Source organism: Triticum dicoccoides, chromosome 4B (genome assembly GCF_002162155.2).
Source record: "Triticum dicoccoides isolate Atlit2015 ecotype Zavitan chromosome 4B, WEW_v2.0, whole genome shotgun sequence".
Lineage (NCBI taxonomy): Eukaryota > Viridiplantae > Streptophyta > Magnoliopsida > Poales > Poaceae > Triticum > Triticum dicoccoides.
Window position 1 is genome coordinate 75,888,222 of NC_041387.1, and position 24,034 is coordinate 75,912,255.

Below are 24,034 nucleotides of genomic sequence, written 5' to 3' on the forward strand. Positions count from 1 at the left end.
CAATTATTAGAGCATTGTCCCATGTGAGGAAAGGATGATGGAGACTATGGTTCCCCCACAAGTCGGGATGAGACTCCGGACTTTATGAAAAATAAAAGAGGCCAAAGAAGCCCAAATAAAAAAAGAGGGCAAAGAAGCCCATATATATAAAAAAAGAGAAAAAATGAGAGAAAAAGAGAGAAGGGACAATGTTACTATCCTTTTACCACACTTGTGTTTCAAAGTAGCACCATGATCTTCATGATATAGAGTCTCCTATGTTGTCACTTCCATATACTATTGGGAATTTCTCATTATAGAACTTGGCTTGTATATTCCAATGATGGGCTTCCTCAAATTTCCCTAGGTCTTCGTGAGCAAGCAAGTTGGATGAACACCCACTTAGTTTTCTTTTTGAGATTTTATACACTTATAGCTCTAGTGCATCCGTTGCATGGCAATCCCTACTCACTCACATTGATATCTATTGATGGGCATCTCCATAGCCCATTAATATGCCTAGTTGATGTGAGACCATCTTCCTCTTTTTTGTCTTCTCCACAACCACCACTCTATTCCACATATAGTGCTATGTCCATGGCTCGCGCTCATGTATTGCGTGAAAGTTGAAAAAGTGTTAGAACACTAAAGTATGAAACAATTGCTTGGCTGAAACCGGGGTTGTGCATGATTTGAATATTTTGTGTGACGAAGATGGACCATAGAAAAACTATATGATTTTGTAGGGATGAACTTTCTTTGGCCATGTTATTTTGAGAAGACATAATTGCTTTGTTAGTATGCTTGAAGTATTATTATTTTTATGTCAATATTAAACTTTTACCTTGAATCTTTTGGATCTGAACATTCATGCCACAATAAATAAAATTACATTGAGAATTATGCTAGGTAGCATTCCACATCAAAAATTCTGTTTTTATCATTTACCTACTCGAGGACGAGCAGGAATTAAGCTTGGGGATGCTTGATACATCTCCAACGTATCTATAATTTTTTATTGTTCCATGCTATTATATTATCTATTTTGGATGTTTAATGGGCTTTACTATGCACTTTTATATTATTTTGGGACTAACTGATACGTCCATTTTGCATCATGCTTTTATATCGATATTTATTGCATTATGGGCTGTTATTACACATTATATCTCAATACTTATGGCTATTCTCTCTTATTTTACAAGGTTTACCATGAAGAGGGAGAATGCCGGCAGCTGGAATTATGGCTGGAAAAGGAGCAAATATTGGAAACCTATTCTGCACAGTTCCAAAAGTCCTGAAACTCCACGAAAGCTATTTTTGGAATTAATAAGAGTTATTGAGCGAAGAAAGCACATGAGGGGCCCCACACCCTGGCCAGGAGGGTGGGGGGCGCGCCCACCCCTACTGGGGGCGTCCCCTGTCTCCTGGGCCCCCTGGTGGCCCTCCGGTGCCCATCTTCTGCTATATGAAGGCTTTTACCCTGGAAAAAAAAATCAGAGGCAAGCTTACGGGACGAAACTCCGCCGCCACGAGGCGGAACCAATCTAGAGCTCCGGCAGCGCTGTTCTACCGGGGAAACTTCCCTCCGGGAGGGGGAAATCATCACCATCGTCATCACCAACGATCCTCTCATCGGGAGGGGGTCAATCTCCATCAACATCTTCACCAGCACCATCTCCTCTCAAACCCTAGTTCATCTCTTGTATCCAATCTTGTATCTAAAACCACAAATTGGTACCCGTGGGTTGCTAGTAGTGTTGATTACTCCTTGTAGTTTATGCTAATTGGTTTATTTGGTGGAAGATCATATGTTCAAATCCTTAATGCACATTATTACTCTCTAATTATGAACATGAATATTCTTTGTGAGTAGTTACGTTTGTTCCTGAGGACATGGGTGAAGTCTTGCTATTAGTAGTCATGTGAATTTGGTATTTGTTCGATATTTTGATGAGATGTATGTTGTCTTTTGCTCTAGTGGTGTTATGTGAACGTCGACTACATGAAACTTCACCATTATTTGGGCCTATAGGGAGGCATTGGGAAGTAATAAGTAGATGATGGGTTGCTAGAGTGACAGAAGCTTAAACCCTAGTTTATGCGTTGCTTCGTAAGGGGCTGATTTGGATCCATATGTCTAATGCTGTGGTTAGGTTTACCTTAATACTTCTTTTGTAGTTGCGGATGCTTGCAATAGGGGTTAATCATAAGTGGGTTGCTTGTCCAAGTAAGGGCAGTACCCAAGCACCGGTCCACCCACATATCAAATTATCAAAGTACTGAACGCGAGTCATATGAGCGTGATGAAAACTAGCTTGACGATAATTCCCATGTGTCCTCGGGAGCTCCTTTCTCATTATAAGAAATTGTCCAGGCTTGTCCTTTGCTACAAAAAGTATTGGGCCACCTTGCTGCACCTTATTTACTTTCATTGCTTGTTACTCGTTACAATTTATCTTATCACAAAACTATTTGTTACTTACAATTTCAGTGTCTGCAGAGAAAACCTTACTGAAAACCGCTTGTCATTTCCTTCCGCTCCTCGTTGGGTTCGACACTCTTACTTATCGAAAGGACTAGGATAGATCCCCTACACTTGTGGGTCATCAAGACTCTTTTCTGGCGCCATTGCCGGGGAGTGAAGCTCCTTTGGTGAGTGGAACTTGGTAAGGAAACATTTATATAGTGTGTTGAATTTTTCTGTCACTTGTTACTATGGAAACTAATCCTTTGAGGGGCTTGTTCGGGGTATCTTCACCCCGACCAGAAGAGAAAATAGTTGCTCCTCAACCTACTGAACCTACTGAAGATATTTACTTTGAGATTCCTTCGGGTATGATAGAGAAACTGCTAGCTAATCCCTTTGCAGGAGATGGAACATTGCATCCCGATTTACACCTTATCTTTGTGGATGAAGTTTGTGGATTATTTGAGCTTGCAGGTATCCCCGATGATTTTGTCAAGAGGAAGGTCTTCCCTTTATCTTTGAAGGGATATGCATTGACATGGTATAGGCTATGTGATGATACGGGATCTTGGAATTATAAACGATTGAAGTTGGAATTTCACTAGAAGTTCTATCCTATGCATCTTGTTCATCGTGATCGTAATTACATATATAATTTCTAGCCTCGCGAAGGAGAAAGCATCGCTCAAGCTTGGGGGAGGCTTAATTCAATGTTATATTCATGCCCCAATCATGATCTCTCAAGAGAAATGATTATTCAAAAAATTTATGCCCGGCTTTCTCCCAATAATCGCAACATGCTCGATACTTCCTGTGCTGGTTCTTATATGCTGAAGACTATTGAATTCAAATGGGACTTATTGGAAAGAATTAAATGCAACTCTGAAGATTGGGGTTCCGACGATGGTAAGGAGTCAGGTATGACACCTAAGTTTGATTGTGTTAAATCTTTTATGGATACCGATGTTTTTCGTGGATTTAGTGCTAAATATGGACTTGACTCTGAGATAGTAGCTTCTTTCTGTGAATCTTTTGCTACTCACGTTGATCTCCCTAAGGAGAAGTGGTTTAAATATAATCCTCCCATTGAAGTAAAAGTAGTTGCACCTATTATAGTTGAAGAAAAGACTATCACTTATAGTGATCCTATTGTTCCTACTACTTATGTTGAGAAACCTCCTTTTCCTATTAGGATAAAGGATCATGCTAAAACTTCAACTATTGTTCGTAAGAGTAACACTAGGACTTATACACCTCCCGAGAAAATCAAAATTGAACCTAGTATTGCTATGGTTAAAGATCTCTTGGATGATGATTTAGATGGGCATGTTATTTATTTCTGTGATGAGACTGCTAATATTGTTAAACCAGATGCTAAGATACATAGACCTGTTGTAGGCATGCCTGTTATTTCTGTTAAAATAGGAGATCATTGTTATCATGACTTATGTGATATGGGTGCTAGTGCTAGTGCAATACCTTATGACTTATATAAAGAAATTATGCATGATATTGCACCCGCTAAAATAGAAGATATTGATGTTACCATTAAGCTTGCTAATAGGGACACTATTAAACCAGTTGGGATTGTTAGAGATGTCGAAGTCTTGTGTGGGAAGGTCAAATATCCTGCTGATTTTCTTGTTCTTGGTTCCCCACAAGATGATTTTTGTCCCATTATTTTTGGTAGACCCTTCTTGAATACTGTTAATGCTAGGATTGATTGTGAAAAGGATACTGTTACAATTGGTTTAGAGGATGTGTCTCATGAGTTTAATTTTGCTATGTTTCGTAGACAGCCTCGTGAAAGAGAATCACCTAGCAAGGATGAGATTATTGGTCTTGCTTCTATTGTCGTGCCTCCTACTGATCCGTTAGAACAGTATTTGCTAGACCATGAAAATGATATGTTTATGAAGGAAAGAAGGGAAATAGATGAAGTGTTCCTTCAACAGGAACCTATTCTGAAACACAATCTACCTGTCGAAATCCTAGGGGATCCCCCTCCACCCAAGGGTGATCCTGCGTTTGAACTCAAACCATTACTTGATATTCTTAAGTATGCTTATCTTGATGAAAAGAAAATATATCTTATTATTATTAGTGCAAACCTTACAGAGGAAGAAGAAGAAAGATTATTGAAAACTCTGAAGAAGCACAGTGCTGCTATTGGATATACTCTGGATGATCTTAAGGGCATTAGTCCCACACTATGCCAACACAAAATTAATTTGGAGGACGATGCCAAACCAGTTAGAGATCCTCGACCACGATTGAATCCTAAGATGAAAGAAGTGGTAAGAAAGTTGATACTAAAGCTCCGTGAGGCAGGTATAATTTATCCAGTTGCGATAGTGATTGGGTAAGCCATGTCCATTGTGTTCCTAAAAAGGGAGGTATTACTGATAAAGATAAATTGATCCATCAAAGAATTATTATAGGTTATAGGATGGTAATTGATTTCCGTAAATTAAATAAAGCTACTAAGAAATATCATTACCCTTTACCTTTTATCGATCAAATGCTAGAAATACTATCCAAACACACACATTTTTGCTTTCTAAATGGTTATTCTGGGTTCTCTCAAATACCTGTGTTAGCGAAGGATCAATCAAAAACTACTTTTACTTGCCTTTTGGTTTGTGTAATGCACCTGCTACCTTTCAAAGATGCATGATGGCTATATTCTCTGACTTCTGTGAAAAGATTCGTGAGGTATTCATGGATGATTTCTCCGTTTATGGATCCTATTTTGATGATTGCTTGAGCAACCTTGATCGAGTTTTGCAGAGATGTGAAGACACTAGTCTCATGTTGAATTGGGAAAAGTGCCACTTTATGGTTAATGAAGGCATTGTCTTGGGGTATAAGATTTCTGAGAGAGCTATTGTAGCTGATAAAGCTAAAGTTGATGCTATTTAAAAGATGCCTTGTCCCAAGGACATAAAAGGTATAAGAAGTTTCCTAGGTCATGCCGGTTCTTATAGGAGGTTCATTAAGGACTTTCCTAAAATCTCTAGGCCTCCGACTAATTTATTGCAAAAAGATGTTCCTTTTGTCTTTGATGATGATTGTGTAGAAGCATTTGAAATACTTAAGAAAGCTTTGATCACTGCACCTATTGTTCAGCCACCTAATTGGAATTTACCTTTTGAAATTATGTGTGATGCTAGTGATTATGCTGTAGGTGCTGTTCTAGGGCAAAGAGTTGATAAGAAATTGAATGTTATCTAGTATGCTAGTAAGACTCTTGATACTACCCAGAGAAATTATGCTACTACTGAAAAAGAGTTCAAAGCAGTTGTGTTTGCTTGTGATAAGTTTAGACCTTATATTGTTGATTCCAAAGTTACTATTCACACTGATCATGCTGCTATTAAATATATTATGGAAAAGAAAGATGGTAAGCCTAGACTTATTAGATGGGTTCTCTTGCTCCAAGAATTTGATTTGCATATTATTGATAGAAAGGGAGCTGAGAACCCCGTTGCAGACAACTTGTCTAGGTTAGAGAATGTTCTTGATGACCCACTGCCTATTGATGATAGCTTTCCTCATGAACAATTAGCGGTCATTAATGCTTCTCGTACTGCTCCTTGGTATGCTGATTATGCTAATTACATTGTTGCTAAATTTATACCACCTAGTTTCACATACCAGCAAAAGAAAAAGTTCTTTTATGATTTAAGACATTACTTCTGGGATGACCCACACCTTTATAAAGAAGGAGTAGATGGTGTTATTAGACATTGTGTACCTGAGCATGAACAGGAACAAATCCTACACAAGTGTCACTCTGAATCATATGGAGGACACCATGCTGGAGATAGAACTGCACATAAGGTATTGCAATCCGGTTTTTATTGGCCTACTCTCTTCAAAGATGCTCGTAAGTTTGTCTTGTCTTGTGATGAATGTCAAAGAATTGGTAATATTAGTAGACGTCAAGAAATGCCTATGAATTATTCTCTTGTTATTGAACCATTTGATGTTTGGGGCTTTGATTATATGGGACCTTTTCCTGCCTCTAATGGTTACACACATTTTTTTAGTTGCTGTTGATTATGTTACTAAGTGGGTAGAAGCTATTCCAACTAGTAGTGCTGATCATAACATTTCTATTAAAATGCTTAAAGAAGTTATTTTTCTGAGGTTTGGAGTCCCTAGATATCTTATGACTGATGGTGGTTCACATTTTATTCATGGTGCTTTCCGTAAGATGCTTGCTCAGTATGATGTTAATCATAGAATCACATCTCCTTATCACCCGCAGTCTAGTGGTCAAGTTGAGTTGAGGAACAGAGAGCTCAAATTAATTTTGCAATAGACTGTGAATAGATCTAGAAAGAACTGGTCCAAAAAACTAGATGATGCATTATGGGCCTATAGAACTGCATATAAAAATCCTATGGGTATGTCTCCGTATAAGATGGTTTATGGAAAAGCATGTCACTTACCTCTTGAACTTGAACATAAAGCATATTGGGCTATTAAAGAGATCAACTATGACTTCAAACTTGCCGGTGAGAAGAGGTTGTTTGATATTAGCTCACTTGATGAATGGAGAACCCAAGCCTATGAGAATGTCAAGCTATTCAAAGAAAAAGTCAAACGCTGGCATGACAAAAGGATACAAAAGCGTGAGTTTAACGTAGGTGATTATGTGTTATTATTCAACTCTCGTTTAAGATTTTTTGCAGGAAAACTTCTCTCTAAATGGGAAGGTCCTTACGTTATCGAGGAGGTCTATCATTCTGGTGCCATAAAAATCAACAACTTCGAAGGCACAAGTCCGAGGGTGGTGAACGGTCAAAGAATCAAACATTATATCTCAGGTAATCCTATCAATGTTGAAACTAATATTGTTGAGACCGTAACCCCAGATGAATACATAAGGGACACTTTCCAGAATGTTGCACACTCCGAAAAGGAATAGGTATGTGGTACGGTAAGTAAACCGACTCCAAAACAATTCTAATGGCAATTTCTATCTGTTTTGGAATATTTAAGAATTTTGGAAAGAAAGAAGTATTCCGGGAAGGACACGAGGCCTCCACGAGGGTGGAGGGCGCGCCCACCCCTACTGGGCGCGTCCCCCTCACTCGTGGCCACCTCGTGTGCCCCCCAGACTCTATTTTCTTGCATGTTACGTATTTTGGTCGGTAAAAATTCATTATATAATCTACCGAAGGCTTTGACCACCGTATCACACAAATATCCTCTGTTTTTGTTTCGATTTGTTTCTCTGTTACAGATTTAGAGCACCATGACGTCGCCCTCCTTCAACGATGAAGACAAGGATGCTTGGCTATTGAAGATAGAGCTGAAAAGAGAAGAACCGGAAGAGATAAACAAGGATGAAGGGATCAAGAAGGCCATGGAGGTTCAAGCTCCGGCGGTGTAAGAAGAAGACATCCCTCAACCCTTACCTAACCTCTTTACTCCAACTGAGATTGAAGCTTTCAAGATGATTGAATTAGCTCGCATACAGAATAAGTATCTCACACAGGAGAATATTTTGTTGAAGGATCATATCGTCGGACTCAAGGGCATTATCCGCAAGTTGGAGGAGCTTTTACGCTCAATGTGCGACTATCCACCATCATCATCACCACCTCGGAGGACATAATCACATGGGTATTGGCACTCCCCTTGGCAACTGCCAAGCTTGGGGGAGGTGCCCCGGTATCGTATCACCATCACACTCCTATCTTTACCGTTTTATTTATTTCGATCCTTTTAGTAGTATATTGATCTAGTAGATTGAAGTTTTGGTATCAATTAGCTTTTGAGTTTTGCTTTGTGATCTCTTTATGTAATCGAGTCCGCAAGCTATCTATAATAAAGATTAGTGTTGAGTCAAGGGCTTTGCTATCTTGCCATGATCTTGAGAAAGTAGAAAGAATAAAAAGAATAAAAAGAATAAAAGAGTTCATGTTGATCTTATGGATAGTAATGACTTCACACATAGAAAGTATGAGGCATAAAAGTTGTTGAGAGTTGACAAACGTAGTTTCGGTCATCGTTGAAATTAATAGGAAGTAATAAGGAAAGAGAGGTTTTCACATGCAAATATATTATCATGGACATCTTTTATGATTGAGAGCACTCATTAAGTATGATATGATAAAAGAGTTGATGTTGGACAAGGAAGACAACGTAATGGTTTATGTTTTCTCACATCTCAGTTAAAGTATGTTGTCATTGATCTTCCAAACATGTTGAGCTTGCCTTTCCCCCTCATGCTAGCAAAACTCCTTGCACCAAGTAGAGATACTACTTGTGCTTCCATATATCCTAAAACCAGTTTTGCCATGAGAGTCCACCATACCTACCTATGGATTGAGTAAGATCCTTCAAGTAAGTTGTCATGTTGCATGCAATAAAAAATTGCCCTCTAAATATTTATGACTTATTAGTGCAGAGAAAATAAGCTTTATACGAGTTTGTTATGGAAGCAATAAAAGCGACGGACTGCATAATAAAGGTCCATATACAAGTGGCAATATAAAGTGACGTTCTTTTGCATTAAGATTTTGTGCATCCAACCCTAAAAGCACATGACAACCTCTGCTTCCCTCTGCGAAAGGCCTATCTTTTACTTTATGCTTGAGTCAAGGTGATCTTCACCTTTCCCTTTTTCATTTTATCCTTTGGCAAGCTCCTCGTGTTTGAAAGATCTTGATATATATATCCAACAGGATGTAAGTTAGCATGAATTATTATTGTTGACATCACCCAAAGGTGAATACGTTGGGAGGCAACACAATAAGCCCCTATCTTTCTCAGTGTTCGGTTGAAACTCCATAACCACAAGTATTGCGTGAGTGTTAGCAATTGTAGAAGACTACATGATAGTTGAGTATGTGGACTTGCTGAAAGGCTCTATTCTTGAATCTTTCTGATGTTATGATAAATTGCAATTGCTTCAATGACTGAGATTTTAGTTTGTTAGTTCCCAATGAAGTTTCTGAACCATGCTTGACATTGTGAATTGATCGTTACTTGAGCATAGGAAATCATATGATAAAATCTATTTATATTGCTGTTATGAGAATAATCATTATGCCCTCATGTCCGTATTTTATTTTTATCGACACCTCTATCTCTAAACATGTGGACATATTTTTCGATTTCGGCTTCCGCTTGAGGACAAGCGAGGTCTAAGCTTGGGGGAGTTGATACGTCCATTTTGCATCATGCTTTTATATCGATATTTATTGCATTATGGGCTGTTATTACACATTATATCTCAATACTTATGGCTATTCTCTCTTATTTTACAAGGTTTACCATGAAGAGGGGGAATGCGGGCAGCTGGAATTCTGGCCGGAAAAGGAGCAAATATTGGAAACCTATTCTGCACAGCTCCAAAAGTCCTGAAACTCCACGAAAGCTATTTTTGGAATTAATAAGAATTATTGAGCGAAGAAAGCACACGAGAGGCCCCACACCCTGGCCAGGAGGGTGGGGGGCGCACCCACCCCTACTGGGCGCGCCCCCTGTCTCCTGGGCCCCCTGGTGGCCCTTCGGTGCCCATCTTCTGCTATATGAAGGCTTTTACCCTAGAAAAAATCAGAGGCAAGCTTACGGGACGAAACTCCGCCGCCACGAGGCGGAACCTTGGCGGGACCAATCTAGAGCTCCGGCAGCGCTGTTTTGCCGAGGAAACTTCCCTCCGGGAGGGGGAAATCATCACCATCGTCATCACCAACGATCCTCTCATCGGGAGGGGGTCAATCTCCATCAACATCTTCACCAGCACCATCTCCTCTCAAACCCTAGTTCATCTCTTGTATCCAATCTTGTATCTAAAACCACAAATTGGTACCTGTGGGTTGCTAGTAGTGTTGATTACTCCTTGTAGTTGATGCTAATTGGTTTATTTGGTGGAAGATCATATGTTCAGATCCTTAGTGCATATTATTACTCCTCTAATTACGAACATGAATATGCTTTATGAGTAGTTACGTTTGTTCCTGAGGACATGGGTGAAGTCTTGCTATTAGTAGTCATGTGAATTTGGTATTCGTTCGATATTTTGATGAGATGTATGTTGTCTTTTCCTCTAGTGGTTTTATGTGAACGTCGACTACATGACACTTCACCATTATTTGGGCCTAGAGGAAGGCATTGGGAAGTAATAAGTAGATGATGGGTTGCTAGAGTGACAGAAGCTTAAACCCTAGTTTATGCGTTGCTTCGTAAGGGGCTGATTTGGATCCATATGTCTAATGCTGTGGTTAGGTTTACCTTAATACTTCTTTTGTAGTTGCGGATGCTTGCAATAGGGGTTAATCATAAGTGGGTTGCTTGTCCAAGTAAGGGCAGTAGCCAAGCACCGGTCCACCCACATATCAAATTATCAAAGTACCGAACGCGAATCATATGAGCGTGATGAAAACTTGCTTGACGATAATTCCCATGTGTCCTCGGGAGCTCCTTTCTCATTATAAGAAATTGTCCAGGCTTGTACTTTGCTACAAAAAGGATTGGGCCACCTTGCAGCACCTTATTTACTTTCATTGCTTGTTACTCGTTACAATTTATCTTATCACAAATCTATCTGTTACTTACAATTTCAGTGCCTACAGAGAAAACCTTACTGAAAACCGCTTGTCATTTCCTTCTGCTCCTCGTTGGGTTCGACACTCTTACTTATCGAAAGGACTATGATAGATCCCCTACACTTGTGGGTCATCACTAACCTATTAACCGGAGGCCTGGTCCAAATTGCTATTTTTTTGCCTATTTCAGTGTTTCGCAGAAAAGGAATATCAAACGGAGTCCGAACGGAATGAAACCTTCGGGAGAGTGATTTTTTTGGAACAAACGTGATCCAAAGGACTTGGAGTGGACGTCAAGAAAGAAGCGAGGAGGCCACGAGGCAGGGAGGCGCGCCTGCCCCCTGGGCGCGCCCCCCACCCTCGTGGGCCCCTTGCAGCTCCACCGACCTACTTCTTCCTCCTATATATACCCATATACTCCGAAAACATCCAGGGGCACAATAGATCGGGAGTTCCGCCGCCTCAAGCCTCTGTAGCCACCAAAAACCAATCGGGACCCTGTTCCGGCACCCTGTCGGAGGGGGGATCCATCACCGGTGGCCATCTTCATCATCCCGGCGCTCTCCATGACGAGGAGAGAGTAGTTCACCCTCGGGGCTGAGGGTATGTGCCAGTAGCTATGTGTTTGATCTCTCTCTCTCTCTCTCTCTCGTATTCTTGATATGGCACGATCTTGATGTATCGCGAGCTTTGCTATTATAGTTGGATCTTATGATGTTTCTCCCCCTCTACTCTCTTGTAATGGATTGAGTTTTCCCTTTGAAGTTATCTTACCGGATTGAGTCTTTAAGGATTTGAGAACACCTGATGTATGTCTTGCATGTGCTTATCTGTGGTGACAATGGGATATTTATGTGATCTACTTGATGTACGTTTTGGTGATCAACTTGCGGGTTTAGTGACCTTGTGAACTTATGCATAGGGGTTGGCACACGTTTTCGTCTTGACCCTCCAGTAGAAACTTTGGGGCACTCTTTGAAGTACTTTGTGTTGGTTGAATAGATGAATCTGAGATTGTGTGATGCATATCGTATAATCATACCCATAGATACTTGAGGTGACATTGGAGTATTTAGGTGACATTAGGGTTTTGGTTGATTTGTATCTTAAGGTGTTATTCTAGCACGAACTCTAGGATAGATTGAACGGAAAGAATAGCTTCGTGTTATTTTACTACGGACTCTTGAATAGATCGATCAGAAAGGATAACTTTGAGGTGGTTTCGTACCCTACAATAATCTCTTTGTTTGTTATCCGCTATTAGTGACTTTGGAGTGACTCTTTGTTGCATGTTGAGGGATAGTTATGTGATCCAGTTATGTTATTATTGTTGAGAGAACTTGCACTAGTGAAAGTATGAACCCTAGGCCTTGTTTCCTACCATTGCAATACCGTTTACACTCACTTTTATCGCTTGCTACCTTGTTGTTTTTATATTTTCAGATTACAAAAACCTATATCTACCATCCATATTGCACTTGTATCACCATCTCTTCGCCGAACTAGTGGACCTATACAATTTACCATTGTATTGGGTGTGTTGGGGACACAAGAGACTCTTTGTTATTTGGTTGCAGGGTTGCTTGAGAGAGACCATCTTCATCCTACGCCTCCCAAGGATTGATAAACCTTAGGTCATCCACTTGAGGGAAAATTGCTACTGTCCTACAAACCTCTGCACTTGGAGGCCCAACAACGTCTACAAGAAGAAGGTTGCGTAGTAGACATCAAGCTCTTTTCTGACGCTGTTGCCAGGGAGGTGAGTGCTTGAAGGTATATCTTTAGATCTTGCAATCGAATCTTTTTGTTTCTTGTTTACACAAAATAAAAAAAATTGGAATTGAGTTTGCCTCATACGCTTCATCTTTTTAATATCTTTCGTGAGAATGATGGTATGGAAAATTGTGCTCAAGAGCCACTTAGAACACATTAAGATATACATCAACATGCCATGCAGATTCAGAGAGTATTGCATCTTCATGGAGTGGTATTGTTAATAGTAAGGATACTCTCCTCTCAGTTGACGAACAACTTGTCTTCCACATCTAATTCACGGGATGTCCGATCACAAAGATTAGGTTACCACTGTGAACAACTCATATTGTAGGTCTCATACCCATCTCCCTCGATGCATTATCTATCACATTACATGATAGACCCTTAGTAAAAGGATCTGCCAGATTTTTAGACATTTGGATATAATCCAATGCAATAACTCTGGAGTTTCTCATTTTTCTGACAGACTTTAACCTTCTCTGAACATGTCTTAATGACTTCATGTTATCCTTTTTGCTGCTCACTTTCATGATCACAGTTTGATTGTCCAAGTTCATAAGGATACCCGGTACATGTTTCTCAACAACCGGCAAGTCATTCAAGAGCCGGCGAAGCCAATCTGCTTCGACCGTAGCTGTATCTAGTGCTGTGAGTTTTGCTTCCATTGTTGACCTCGTTAAGATGGTCTGCTTGCAAGACTTCCAAGAAACAGCGCCACCTCCAAGAGTACATATCCGCCCGTGGCCTTTATCTCATCAGCATCTAAGATCTAGTTTGAGTCACCATACCCTTCAAGCACCTTTGGGTGCCCAGTGTAGTGAATTTAATAATTCGCAGTGCCTTTCAAATAATGCAAAACTCTCTCTAGAGCTTTCGAATGGACATCTCCTGGTTTTGAGACAAACCGACTCAGTTTGCTAACAGCAAAAGAGATGTCAGGTCTTGTAGCACTGGTTAAATACATAAGCGAGCCAATAATCTGAGAATATTTCAATTGGTCTCTAGCAATTTTTTGATTCTTTTGAAGCAACACACTAGCATCATATGGTGTTGGAGAGGGCATGTAGTCATTGTAGCCAAAGCGACTAAAGATCTTTTCCACATAGTGAGATTGAAGCAATGTAATCCCACTATCATTGTCTCTCAATAACTTGATGTTCAAAATGACATTAGCCACTCCTAAATCCTTCATCTCAAAGCAACGAGATAGGAAATCCTTGACCTCCTTAATAACCTTCAGATTCGTTCCGAAAATCAGAATGCCATCAACATACAAGCAAAGGATAACTCCCTCGCCCCCACCATGGAGATAGTACACACATTTATCAGCTTCGTTTACAACAAAGCCTGCGGCTGTTAAAGTTCTTTCAAACCTCTCATGCCACTGCTTGGGTGCTTGCTTAAGTCCATACAAAGACTTCAGCAACTTGCACACTTTCCCTTCCGGACCATGTACTACAACCCATCTGGTTGTTCCATATAAATTTCCTCTTCCAACTCTCCATATAGGAAAGCAGTCTTAACATCCATTTAATGAACGAGAAGACCATGTGAGGCAGCTAGTGAAAGTAGTACTCGAATAGTGGTCAGTCGCGCCACAGGTGAGTAAGTATCAAATAAGTCTTCACCTTCCTTTTGAGTATATTCCTTAGCCACGAGTCATGCCTTGTACTTTTCAATAGTACCATCAGTCCCAAGCTTCTTCTTGAATACCCATTTGCACCCTATAGGTTTGCACCCATAAGGACGATCAGTTATTCCCCAAGTTTCATTTGCCAAGATGGAATCCATCTCACTACGGACCACTTCCTTCCAGTAGTCAGCATCTTTAGATGCATATGCCTTTGAAATAGAACTGGGAGTATCATCTATGAGATACACGAGAAAATGATCACCAAAGGACTTTGCAATCCTCTGTCTCTTGCTCCTAGTAGGAACTTCATTGTTCTCCTCCACGGGATTTTCGAAGTGTTCCATCGAAATGGCAGGTTCAGTAATTGTAAGTGGTTCATGATTCGATGAACTAGGCATCTCCTGATTAGATGAGGTAGTCATATTCTTCATGGGAAAGATATCTTCAAAGAAAGTCGAATCATTCGAATCCATGATCATACCGACATGCATGTTAGGTACCTCAGATTTTACAACCAAGAATCTATAACGATTACTATGAAAAGCATATCCCAGGAAAACACAATCCAAGTTTTTGGTCCTAGCTTCCGCTTCTTTGGAATTGGCACATTGACTTTCGCCAAACAACCCCAAGTTCGTAGATAAGAGAGCTTTAACTTTTTCTTCTCCCATTCCTCGAATGGAGTTATCTCTTTGTTCTTTGTGGGAACTCGGTTTAGGACATGACATGCAGTCAATATCGCCTCCCCCCACCATGCCTTGGAGAGACCCGATGTGTCTAACATGGCGTTAACCAAATCAGTTAGAGTACGGTTCTTTCTTTCAGCCACCCCATTTGACTGAGGTGAATAGGGAGGCGTCCTCTCATGAATTATACCATGTTCCGCACAAAAAGAATCAAATTCATTTAAGAAATACTCTCCACCATGATCGGACCTAAGCCTCTTGATATTTCGATCAAGTTGGTTTTCCGCTTCAGCTTTATAGATCTTGAAATAGTTTAAAGCCTCATCCTTAGATTTCAGAAGATACACATGGCAGTATCTAGTGGAGTCGTCAATCAACGTCATGAAATATTTCTTTCCACCTTTGGTGAACACACCATTCATTTCACAAAGATCTGAATGTATGAGCTCTAGTGGTGCAAGATTTCTTATTCCCGCAGTCGCATGAGACTTATGAGGTTGCTTAGCTTGCACACACACTTGACACTTAGATCCCTTGACATTGGTGAAACTAGGGATTAAGTTCAACTTCGCTAACTGCGACATGCAACCAAAGTTAACATGACAAAGACGTGAATGCCACACATTTGATTCACTATTATTGCAAACATGATTAACAACTTTATTGCAAACATCTGATAAGGATAAACGAAACAGGCCTCCGGACTCATAGCCTTTACCAACAAACGTTCCATACTTGGATATTACAAATTTGTTTGACTCAAAGACAAGCTTGTAGCCATCTCTACACAGGAGAGATCCGCTAACAAGATTTTTATTGACGGAGGGGACATAATGCACGTTCTTCAGCCGCACGATCTTCCCCGAAGTAAACTTTAGATCAACCGTGCCAACACCACGAACAGAAGCACTTGAACCGTTGCCCATCAGCACGGTGGAAGTCCCTGCGGTCTGATAAGACGAAAACATGGAAATATCACCGCATACATGCACATTAGCACCCGTGTCAATCAACCAATCAGGAGAATGACATACTGAAAGAATAGTGGGAAATATACCATACCCAGCATCCTTCATGTCGGTGTCTCCAACGACAACATTAGCGGTCTTGCCGCTTTTCCCAAGATGACGCTTGTCATAGCGATTAGGGCAACTAGGAGCCCAATGATCAGGATCTCCACACACATGACAAACACCTTTCTTCTTGTCATTCTTCTTCTTGAAGTTCATGTGCTATACAACCTTGTTCTTCCCATCAAACTTTGCTTTACCATCAAACTTGTCCTTGTTCTTGAACTTGTGGGGTTGGAAGTTTTTCTTCTATACCAGATTGGCACTAGATCCTCCCTCAACACCTCGAGCACGGTTGTCCTTTGCTCTCGCCTTTTCTTCCACATCAAGAGTACTGAGATCCAGAACAGAAAACTCATGCCTCTTATGCTTCAGTAAGGTAGCAAAGTTCCTCCACGTGGGAGGAAGCTTAGTGATGGTACCTCCGGCAATAAACTTGTCCGGTAGGATATAATTGAAGTGCTCAAATTCTCTAGCAAATGACTGTATCTCATGAGCTTGCTCTACCACGAAGCGCTCTTTAGTCATCCTGTAATCATAGAATTGCTCCATGATGTACAACTCAGTGCCATCATCTGAGACCCCAAACTTAGCATTCCATAGTCATCATGATAGTATGAGGAAGACAAAAGAGGAGCCTTAAACAGAGTATCCATTTTCTAAAAAGCTTGTGCATGTTGAGCATCACACTCTCCTTCAGGTTTGCCAAGAGTGGCGTCATGGCAGCTCATGGTTTGAAACCACAGAACGGCTCTCACGCGCCACCTCTTATAGTGGATACCCTCAAACATATTCAGCAGCCGAAGGGTGCAACGTTCGTACTCAGTATCCACCAACCCGCGGCGCGGCGCGGCGGGCGACGGCGGAGGAGCGCGCGTGGATGTCCCTCTTGTTTTTATGCTCATACAAGTGTGGAAAGAACCTTCCTTATAAGGAGGTCCAACTCCCACTAAACTAGCAATGTAGGACTAAACTTTAGTAGTATCCCTTGCCTTGCATGAATGGGTTAAGTGAGCCTTTAGGATTTATTAGGAATTTCTGAAATAATTATTGGACCGTTCCAAAATAGACTAAATTCCAGCATTGGCTGTGCCAGCTGTGTAATGGAATGCATGATTCCATCTACTCCGCCTCTGGATGATTTGGTTAATCGATATGTTCCTGTCTAGCCTTGACTTGATGGGTATGCAGTAGCACAAATACATAGGACGAAGTCTCGGATTTCAGGCAAGGGGTACAACGATGACGAAAGCCTGCCCCTGAAGATTAAAATCTTCATGTGGCAAATGCTTAGGAATAGGCTGCCTACGTTGGATAACGTGGCCAAATGAAACGGTCCGGCTGATGGTACCTGCATGATTTGCGGCCTAGTTGAAGATGCGAACCACGTCTTTTTTAGATGCCACTTGGCCAGGTTCGCGTGGAGCGCGGTCCGGGAGGCATTCCACACGAACTGGAACCCTGCCTCGGGGAACCAATTAGTCTCCATTCTCAAGTCCACGAAAGGGAATACTAGTAGAATCGCCTAGCGTTGCGTAGGGGCGCTACTCTGGGCTATTTGGACGACGCGTAATAAAATTACGATTGAGAAAAAAATTCCCCAACCATCCTGCAGATGTGATCTTCAAATACCACCTATTTTTGCAGATGTGGACCCTATTGGGGAAGGAGCATGATGCTGAGCGTATGTCAGAGGCTATGGCGCGCATCAAGTCGATTCAGGCGATGGCTAGACAAGATCCGGCAAGTCGGTGAAGCTTTTGGAGGTCTTTTGAGGGTTGTTTGTTAGCTAGGTCGTTGCGTTCGATGGCGAGGCCGGGTGTATTATTTCCGTCGCGATGAACCTTTGTTTCGTCTCATGCTGGTCGTGGACCGCTCGTACTATCTTAAGTTTGCTAAGCTGTAACCGTTTGAACCTGGTGCCTTATGGGCTTTATTAATTTAAATTTAAAGCTGGATCCTTCTAGCATCTTCGTTCTAAAAAAACAACGATGATAAGTGTCGAGGGTGTGGTCTGGCAAGAAGTTCTTGGTACCCAAAGAATTTGTGGGTGGAGAGCGGCGACGAGGCTTTATGCCCTCGGTCTGGGCTCTGACATGCACTTGAGAATGGTTCAGTAACAGAATTGCCTATAGCCCCGATTATCTGTCATCATAGCTTGGTTAGGGCCGTTTCTCTCCTCTGCAGAATGCAGAGGATCGGACGTGTGCCCCCCTTCTTTTAGCTTCTGAGCTATGACCACGTAGAAGTCGTGTGACGTTCATCTCTAGCTTCACTGTCTTCTTACCCCCATTTTAAAAGGCTATCCTTCACGCTCGCTGAACGCACGGCAGCTCCTCCGTGGAGGCCGGACGCAGCGTGTGCCCCCACCCCAACCAGATCCGCACACGCGGCTTGCCGCCGTTCGTTCCATCGCCGTTGAGACATCAAGTCACGAGTACGCCTTCGCCTCTAAATTCACCGACCGACCCCTCTCAGCAGTCCAACCAACCGAAGAAAACCATCGACACAGCGCTACACTGCAATGGCGGCCACCGACACCCGCCTCTCCGTCGCCCACCAGACGCGCTTTGCACTCCGCCTCGCCTCCGCCATCTCCTCGCCCTCCAACGCCGACGGTGCTGCCGGCAACGCAGCCTTCTCCCCGCTCTCCCTCCACGTCGCGCTCAGCCTCATCGGCGCCGGCGCGGGCGGTGCCACCCGCGATCAGCTGGCCGCTACACTCGGTGCCGTAGGGCAAGGCGAGGCGGAGAGCCTCCACGCGCTCGCCCAGCAGGTGGTGCAGCTGGTGCTCGCCGACGCGTCGGTCGAGGGCGGTCCGCGCGTCGCGTTCGCTAACGGCGTCTTCGTCGACACGTCGACGCCGCTCAAGTCGTCCTTCAAGGAGGTCGCCGTTGGGAAGTACAAGGCCGAGACCCACTCCGTCGACTTCCAAACTAAGGTGATGTGTCGGATACTGTCAATTAGTCGCTCTGTTCGGCATCAGTTGCACAGTACCTTTTTCTTATGTAATTCAGTTGTAGGTTCCAAAATCATAAATATGTTAGTACATATAATTCAGTTCACAACTGCACAAACCATTTAACGGCGCCTTTGGTCTTTGGTTTTCATTGGTCCAGGCTGGTGAAGTTGCATGTCAAGTGAACACATGGGTAGAGAAAATCACATCAGGTCTCATCAAAGAGATCCTCGCGGATGGATCTGTCGACAGCACCACTAGACTTGTTCTTGGCAATGCGCTTTATTTCAAAGGAGCCTGGACAGAGGAGTTTGATGCATCCAAAACCAAAGACGGCAAGTTCCACCTTCTTGACGGGAGCTCAGTACAAGCACCATTCATGTCTAGCACAAATGAGCAATATATTTCGTCTTGTGACAATATGAAAGTACTTAAGCTTCCTTACCGGCAAGGCGGGGACATGAGGCAATTTTCCATGTACATACTTCTTCCAGAAGCAAATGACGGTCTTTGGAACTTGGCCGAAAAGGTGAGCTCGGAACCAGAGTTCCTAGAGAAGCATACCCCAACCGAGAAGGTCCCAGTCAGACATTTCAAGCTTCCCAAGTTCAAGATTTCGTTCGGATTTGAAGCTTCCAGTTTGCTCAAAGGTTTGGGACTGCATCTTCCATTTAGCGGAGAAGCCGATCTTTCGGAGATGGTGGATTCAGCAGAGGAGCAGAATTTGTGCGTCTCGTCAGTTTTCCATAAGTCCTTTGTTGAAGTGAATGAAGAAGGAACAGAGGCTGCAGCAGCAACGGCTGCAGTTGTTATGCTAGAGTCGCTACCATTAGACCCGCCAATGGAGATAGATTTTATCGCAGACCACCCATTCCTTTTCATGATCCGAGAAGATTTGACTGGTGTGGTGTTGTTTGTTGGTCATGTGGTCAATCCTTTACTTGCAGCATAATGCATCTGCTATGAACCGGCGAAAGGGCTTATGTTGCATGCAAGTAAAGAGTTTTACCTTGCAATCTTACCATCCCTGAAATAAACGTATGCAGTGTCTGGTTTCGAAGTATGACTTACTTTACGTATTTCGGTTTTGGAATTGTGGCTTGGATTACGTATTTCGGTTTTGGAATTGTGGCTTGGATGATGTACATAATGTGTTTTGAGAAAAAGTATGTTTCTGTCCTCTCAAGTTGTCCGTAGTTTATATTTTGTTTCTTTTGAAAAGGAGGATAAGGGAACCGGACAGAAGGCGCCCTAAATCCTTCCCTGTGGAATAGAGCAACGGGTGTCCCCTCCCTCCTTGCGCGACCGCGTCGTCCCCGCAGACGACCGGCCGCGCTCCGGCACCCACTCCTCTAGAGCCCCCACCTCGCTCCCTCCCCGCTGCCGTCGCCGGTACCCACGGCCGGGCCTGGCCCCTGGGTAGCTGGCGGCGGCGGCCTCCAGCCCTTCCCCTCTCGGTGCTCCCCGGCGCGGGGCGGTGTGCGCCGGGAGGTGCTCTTCGGCGGCGGCGGTCCGACGTGGCGGTGGAGATCCCGGCGCGGCGTGGGTGGACGACTGGGCGACGCCGTCGTCATTGGCGGCGGGGTGGCGCGGCGGCATGGCTTGAACCAGCCCGCTCGGCCCAGATCTGGGCCCTTTGGGCCCCATCTGGGTTTCGGCGGGCTGGCGGCGGGACGGGCCGGCGGCGTGGCCTCCAGGAGACGGGAGAGCGGCGTTGGCGGCTGGGAGCGAGCGGCGCAGGTGCCGGCTTGCTGCAGCATGGCCGGCGGGGCTTTACGGGGCCGTTGCGGGCCTCGCCAGGTCAGGGGTGGCCTGGTGTGCCCTGCTGCCACGTCCGGACGGCGACCGCGACGTCGTCGGGGGCTCGGGCCTCCCACACGTCGGCGGGGGAGGTGGTTCCCTCCCGCTTGGCTTCGGTGTGGTTCCTCCTGTCGCTTGGCGCTTCTTTCCGGTTTCCTTGGCCTCGTGGTGGTGTTCGCAGCGGGGCGGCGTGGATGTGTCCAAGACCGTGGTGGCGCGTGCTTGCGGGTGGCAAGATGGTTGGATGGCCCCGGGTCGAGTGGGTAGCTGTGCTTGGGGATGCGGGAAAAATCTCTGCCGGTTCATCCGGCTCCGACGCGGTTGTCGGTGTCAAAACTGGTGGATCTCGGGTAGGGGGTCCCGAACTGTGCGTCTAAGGCTAATGGTAACAGGAGACTGGGGACGCGATGTTTACCCAGGTTCGGGCCCTCCCGATGGAGGTAATACCCTACTTCCTGCTTGATTGATCTTGATGATAAGAGTATTACAAGAGGTTATCTACCACGAGATCAGAGAGGCTAAACCCTAGAAGCTAGCCTATGGTATGATTGTTCTTGTGTCCTACGGACTAAACCCTCCGGTTTATATAGACACCGGAGGGGGCTAGGGTTACATAGAGTCGGTTTACAGAGGAGGAGATCTACATCCGAATCGCCAAGCTTGCCTTCCACGCCAAGGAGAGTCCCATCCGGACACGGGACAGAGTCTTCTATCTTATATCTTCATAGTCCAACAGTCCGGCCAAAGTATATAGTCCGGCTGTCCAGATACCCCCTTATCCAGGACTCCCTCAGTAGCCCCTGAACCAGGCTTCAATGACGATGAGTCCGACGCGTAGATTGTCTTCGGCATTGCGAGGCAGGTTCCACCTCCGAATACTCCAAAATTAATTCCAAACACAAGGACCGTGTCCGTATTTGCAAGATGAATTCCATATACCACCGTAGAGAGAATAATAATCCACGAACCTGATATGCTGACAATTCTTCGTCATGTGACATCACGCCATGGCTCGGTAACTTATTCGAACCGTTTTTACAACCTGCTCCCACACACATCGCGAGGCGGTTTCTTTGGCACGTCTTGTCAAAGCAGAGATCGTGTCCCCTTATCGCGGGATCTCCATCAATACGGGTATGGGTAACCCAACCAACGCCATCAATTGAGGCGCTTGGAAAGATAAGAGATTTCGAGAGGCAAGCGGGGAGGCGCACATTCTACACCGCCTTTATAAAGGGACAGAGATCTCCTGTTTTTCACCCACGCCTTCTTCCTCCTTTGCTCATCCGTTCTCGCACCCTTGAGCTCCAGCGCCCAAGTTCTCACCTTCTCCGTAGGATCGCATCATGTCCGGAGCGGGAGGCAAGTGGATGGCCTCCTCTGTCACAGAGGAGAACATCACCAAGCTTCGGGAGGCCGGATACCTGGCCGAGAGTATCGCTCACAGGCTTCCGGCAGAGGGACAGATCACCCCCACTCCGAAGTATCGGGAGAGAGTAGTATTTCTCCCTCATTTCGTCCGCGGACTAGGATTTCCACTCCACCCATTTGTCCGCGGGCTTATGTACTACTATGGGCTAGATTTTCACGATCTAGCCCCGAATTTTGTCCTCAACATCTCGGCGTTCATTGTCGTGTGCGAGGCCTTCCTCCGCATCAAGCCCCACTTCGGCCTGTGGTTGAAGATTTTCTGCGTAAAGCCGAAGATCGTGAGTGGCCAACAGGCGAAGTGCGGAGGTGCCATGGTGGGCAAAATGCCTAATGTTACATGGCTCGATGGATCCTTTGTGGAGACCATAATGGGGTGGCAATCCGGATGGTTCTACATCACCGAGCTGCGCGACGCCAACTGGGTGGCAGCCCCCAAATTCAGATCCGGAATCCCCATGCGGCTCACTTCCTGGGAGAAGAAGGGCCTGGCCTGGGGCGAACCCACGGAGCTGACCGGACTCGAGACCTGCATTAGAAGTATGAGGGACAAGAAGATCAAGCTTGTCAACATGGTCCAGGTCATGCTCATTCGTCGGATACTCCCGTGTCAAAGACGGGCATTTGATATGTGGGAGTTTGACCCGGCCGAACACCAGATGCTGCTAGAGCTCTTCGACACAACACACAAAGAAATCTGGAAGATGTTGTTCAAGACCGGCAAAGTTCCTCCTCCCCTTTCCGAGGACTGGGGACTCAGCGCAAGCCGCCTCGCCAGTCCGGTAAGTCCCCTGGTTATTACAAGATGTTTCCTTCCTGGTACATTCGTGGGAGGATTATTAGGTCACTATGCTGACCGAACAGGATTGGGTGGAGATGGCAGAGCGGATTAACTGTATGGCTCCATTGCCTGAGGACCCAGTAAGTGCACTCCTAGCAGAGTTGCTAGTCCCGGCGCCTTACAAGGTGCCGGAGAAAAAGGCCGAAAAGAAGGCCGCAGGGACCCGGAAGGGTCTCCGGCGCGAGGCCACACCAGATGCCTCGCCAAAAGATGATGAGGCGCACTCCTCCCACGAAGGGCAGGAGAGGAAGAGGAAGGCCGCCTCAACTGAGGGGGCCGAAGGGTCCAAGAAGGTGGCCGCGGGGACCAGAAAAGGTCTCCGGTGCAAAGTCGTGATAGAATCGTCATCCGAAGACGACGAGGAAGATCCCCCCCCCCCCCGAAGACGGGGGAAGACGTGAAGAAATGCCTCCTCCCCGCGCTAGGGAGGAGAAGAAAAGGAAGGCCGCCCCGTCTGGGGAGGCCGGGACGTCGAAGAAGGGAAAGGCATCCCTTCCCGATCACTACACTATCGCCGCTTTTAGCGATGAGGAGTGGCTGCCCAGGGGCAAGCCCCGGGCTAGGTCGTAAGTATCCGCATTCCATAATATTTTCCATGCGACTTTGACCTCATGGTTTGTAATGACGTCGAACACATTAATGCAGTCCGGCCGGGTCCGATCTTGATGAGTCCTCGTCGGAGGAGTCTCTGAACGATTCGGAGATGAATTCACTCCCGACGGCAACCTCCCCACGACCTGCGGATGACACCGAGGTGTTGTCCCGGAGGATGCTAGAGCAGGAGGCGATGGTTCCGGAGACGCCCCAAGGCAAAATCTCGGGCGC

General features: G+C 44.6%; 1 protein-coding gene across 1 annotated transcript; it reads left to right on the forward strand.

Moving 5' to 3' along the window:
• Window positions 1-18,585: 18,585 nt before the first annotated feature.
• LOC119293373 (serpin-ZX-like) lies at window positions 18,586-20,296 on the forward strand. Its single transcript, XM_037571870.1, has 2 exons — window positions 18,586-19,122; window positions 19,301-20,296. Exons 1-2 carry the CDS (start codon window positions 18,706-18,708, stop codon window positions 20,090-20,092), a joined length of 1,209 nt encoding a protein of 402 aa, XP_037427767.1. The 5' UTR covers window positions 18,586-18,705; the 3' UTR covers window positions 20,093-20,296.
• The last annotated feature ends 3,738 nt before the right edge of the window (window positions 20,297-24,034 follow it).

Excerpts from the sequence above, each read along its gene's own strand:
- LOC119293373 (XM_037571870.1), top strand. The coding sequence starts at position 18,706 with ATGGCGGCCACCGACACCCGCCTCTCCGTCGCCCACCAGACGCGCTTT. Across the intron at positions 19,123-19,300 it reads CCGTCGACTTCCAAACTAAG|GCTGGTGAAGTTGCATGTCA; the intron begins GTGATGTGTCGG and ends TCATTGGTCCAG.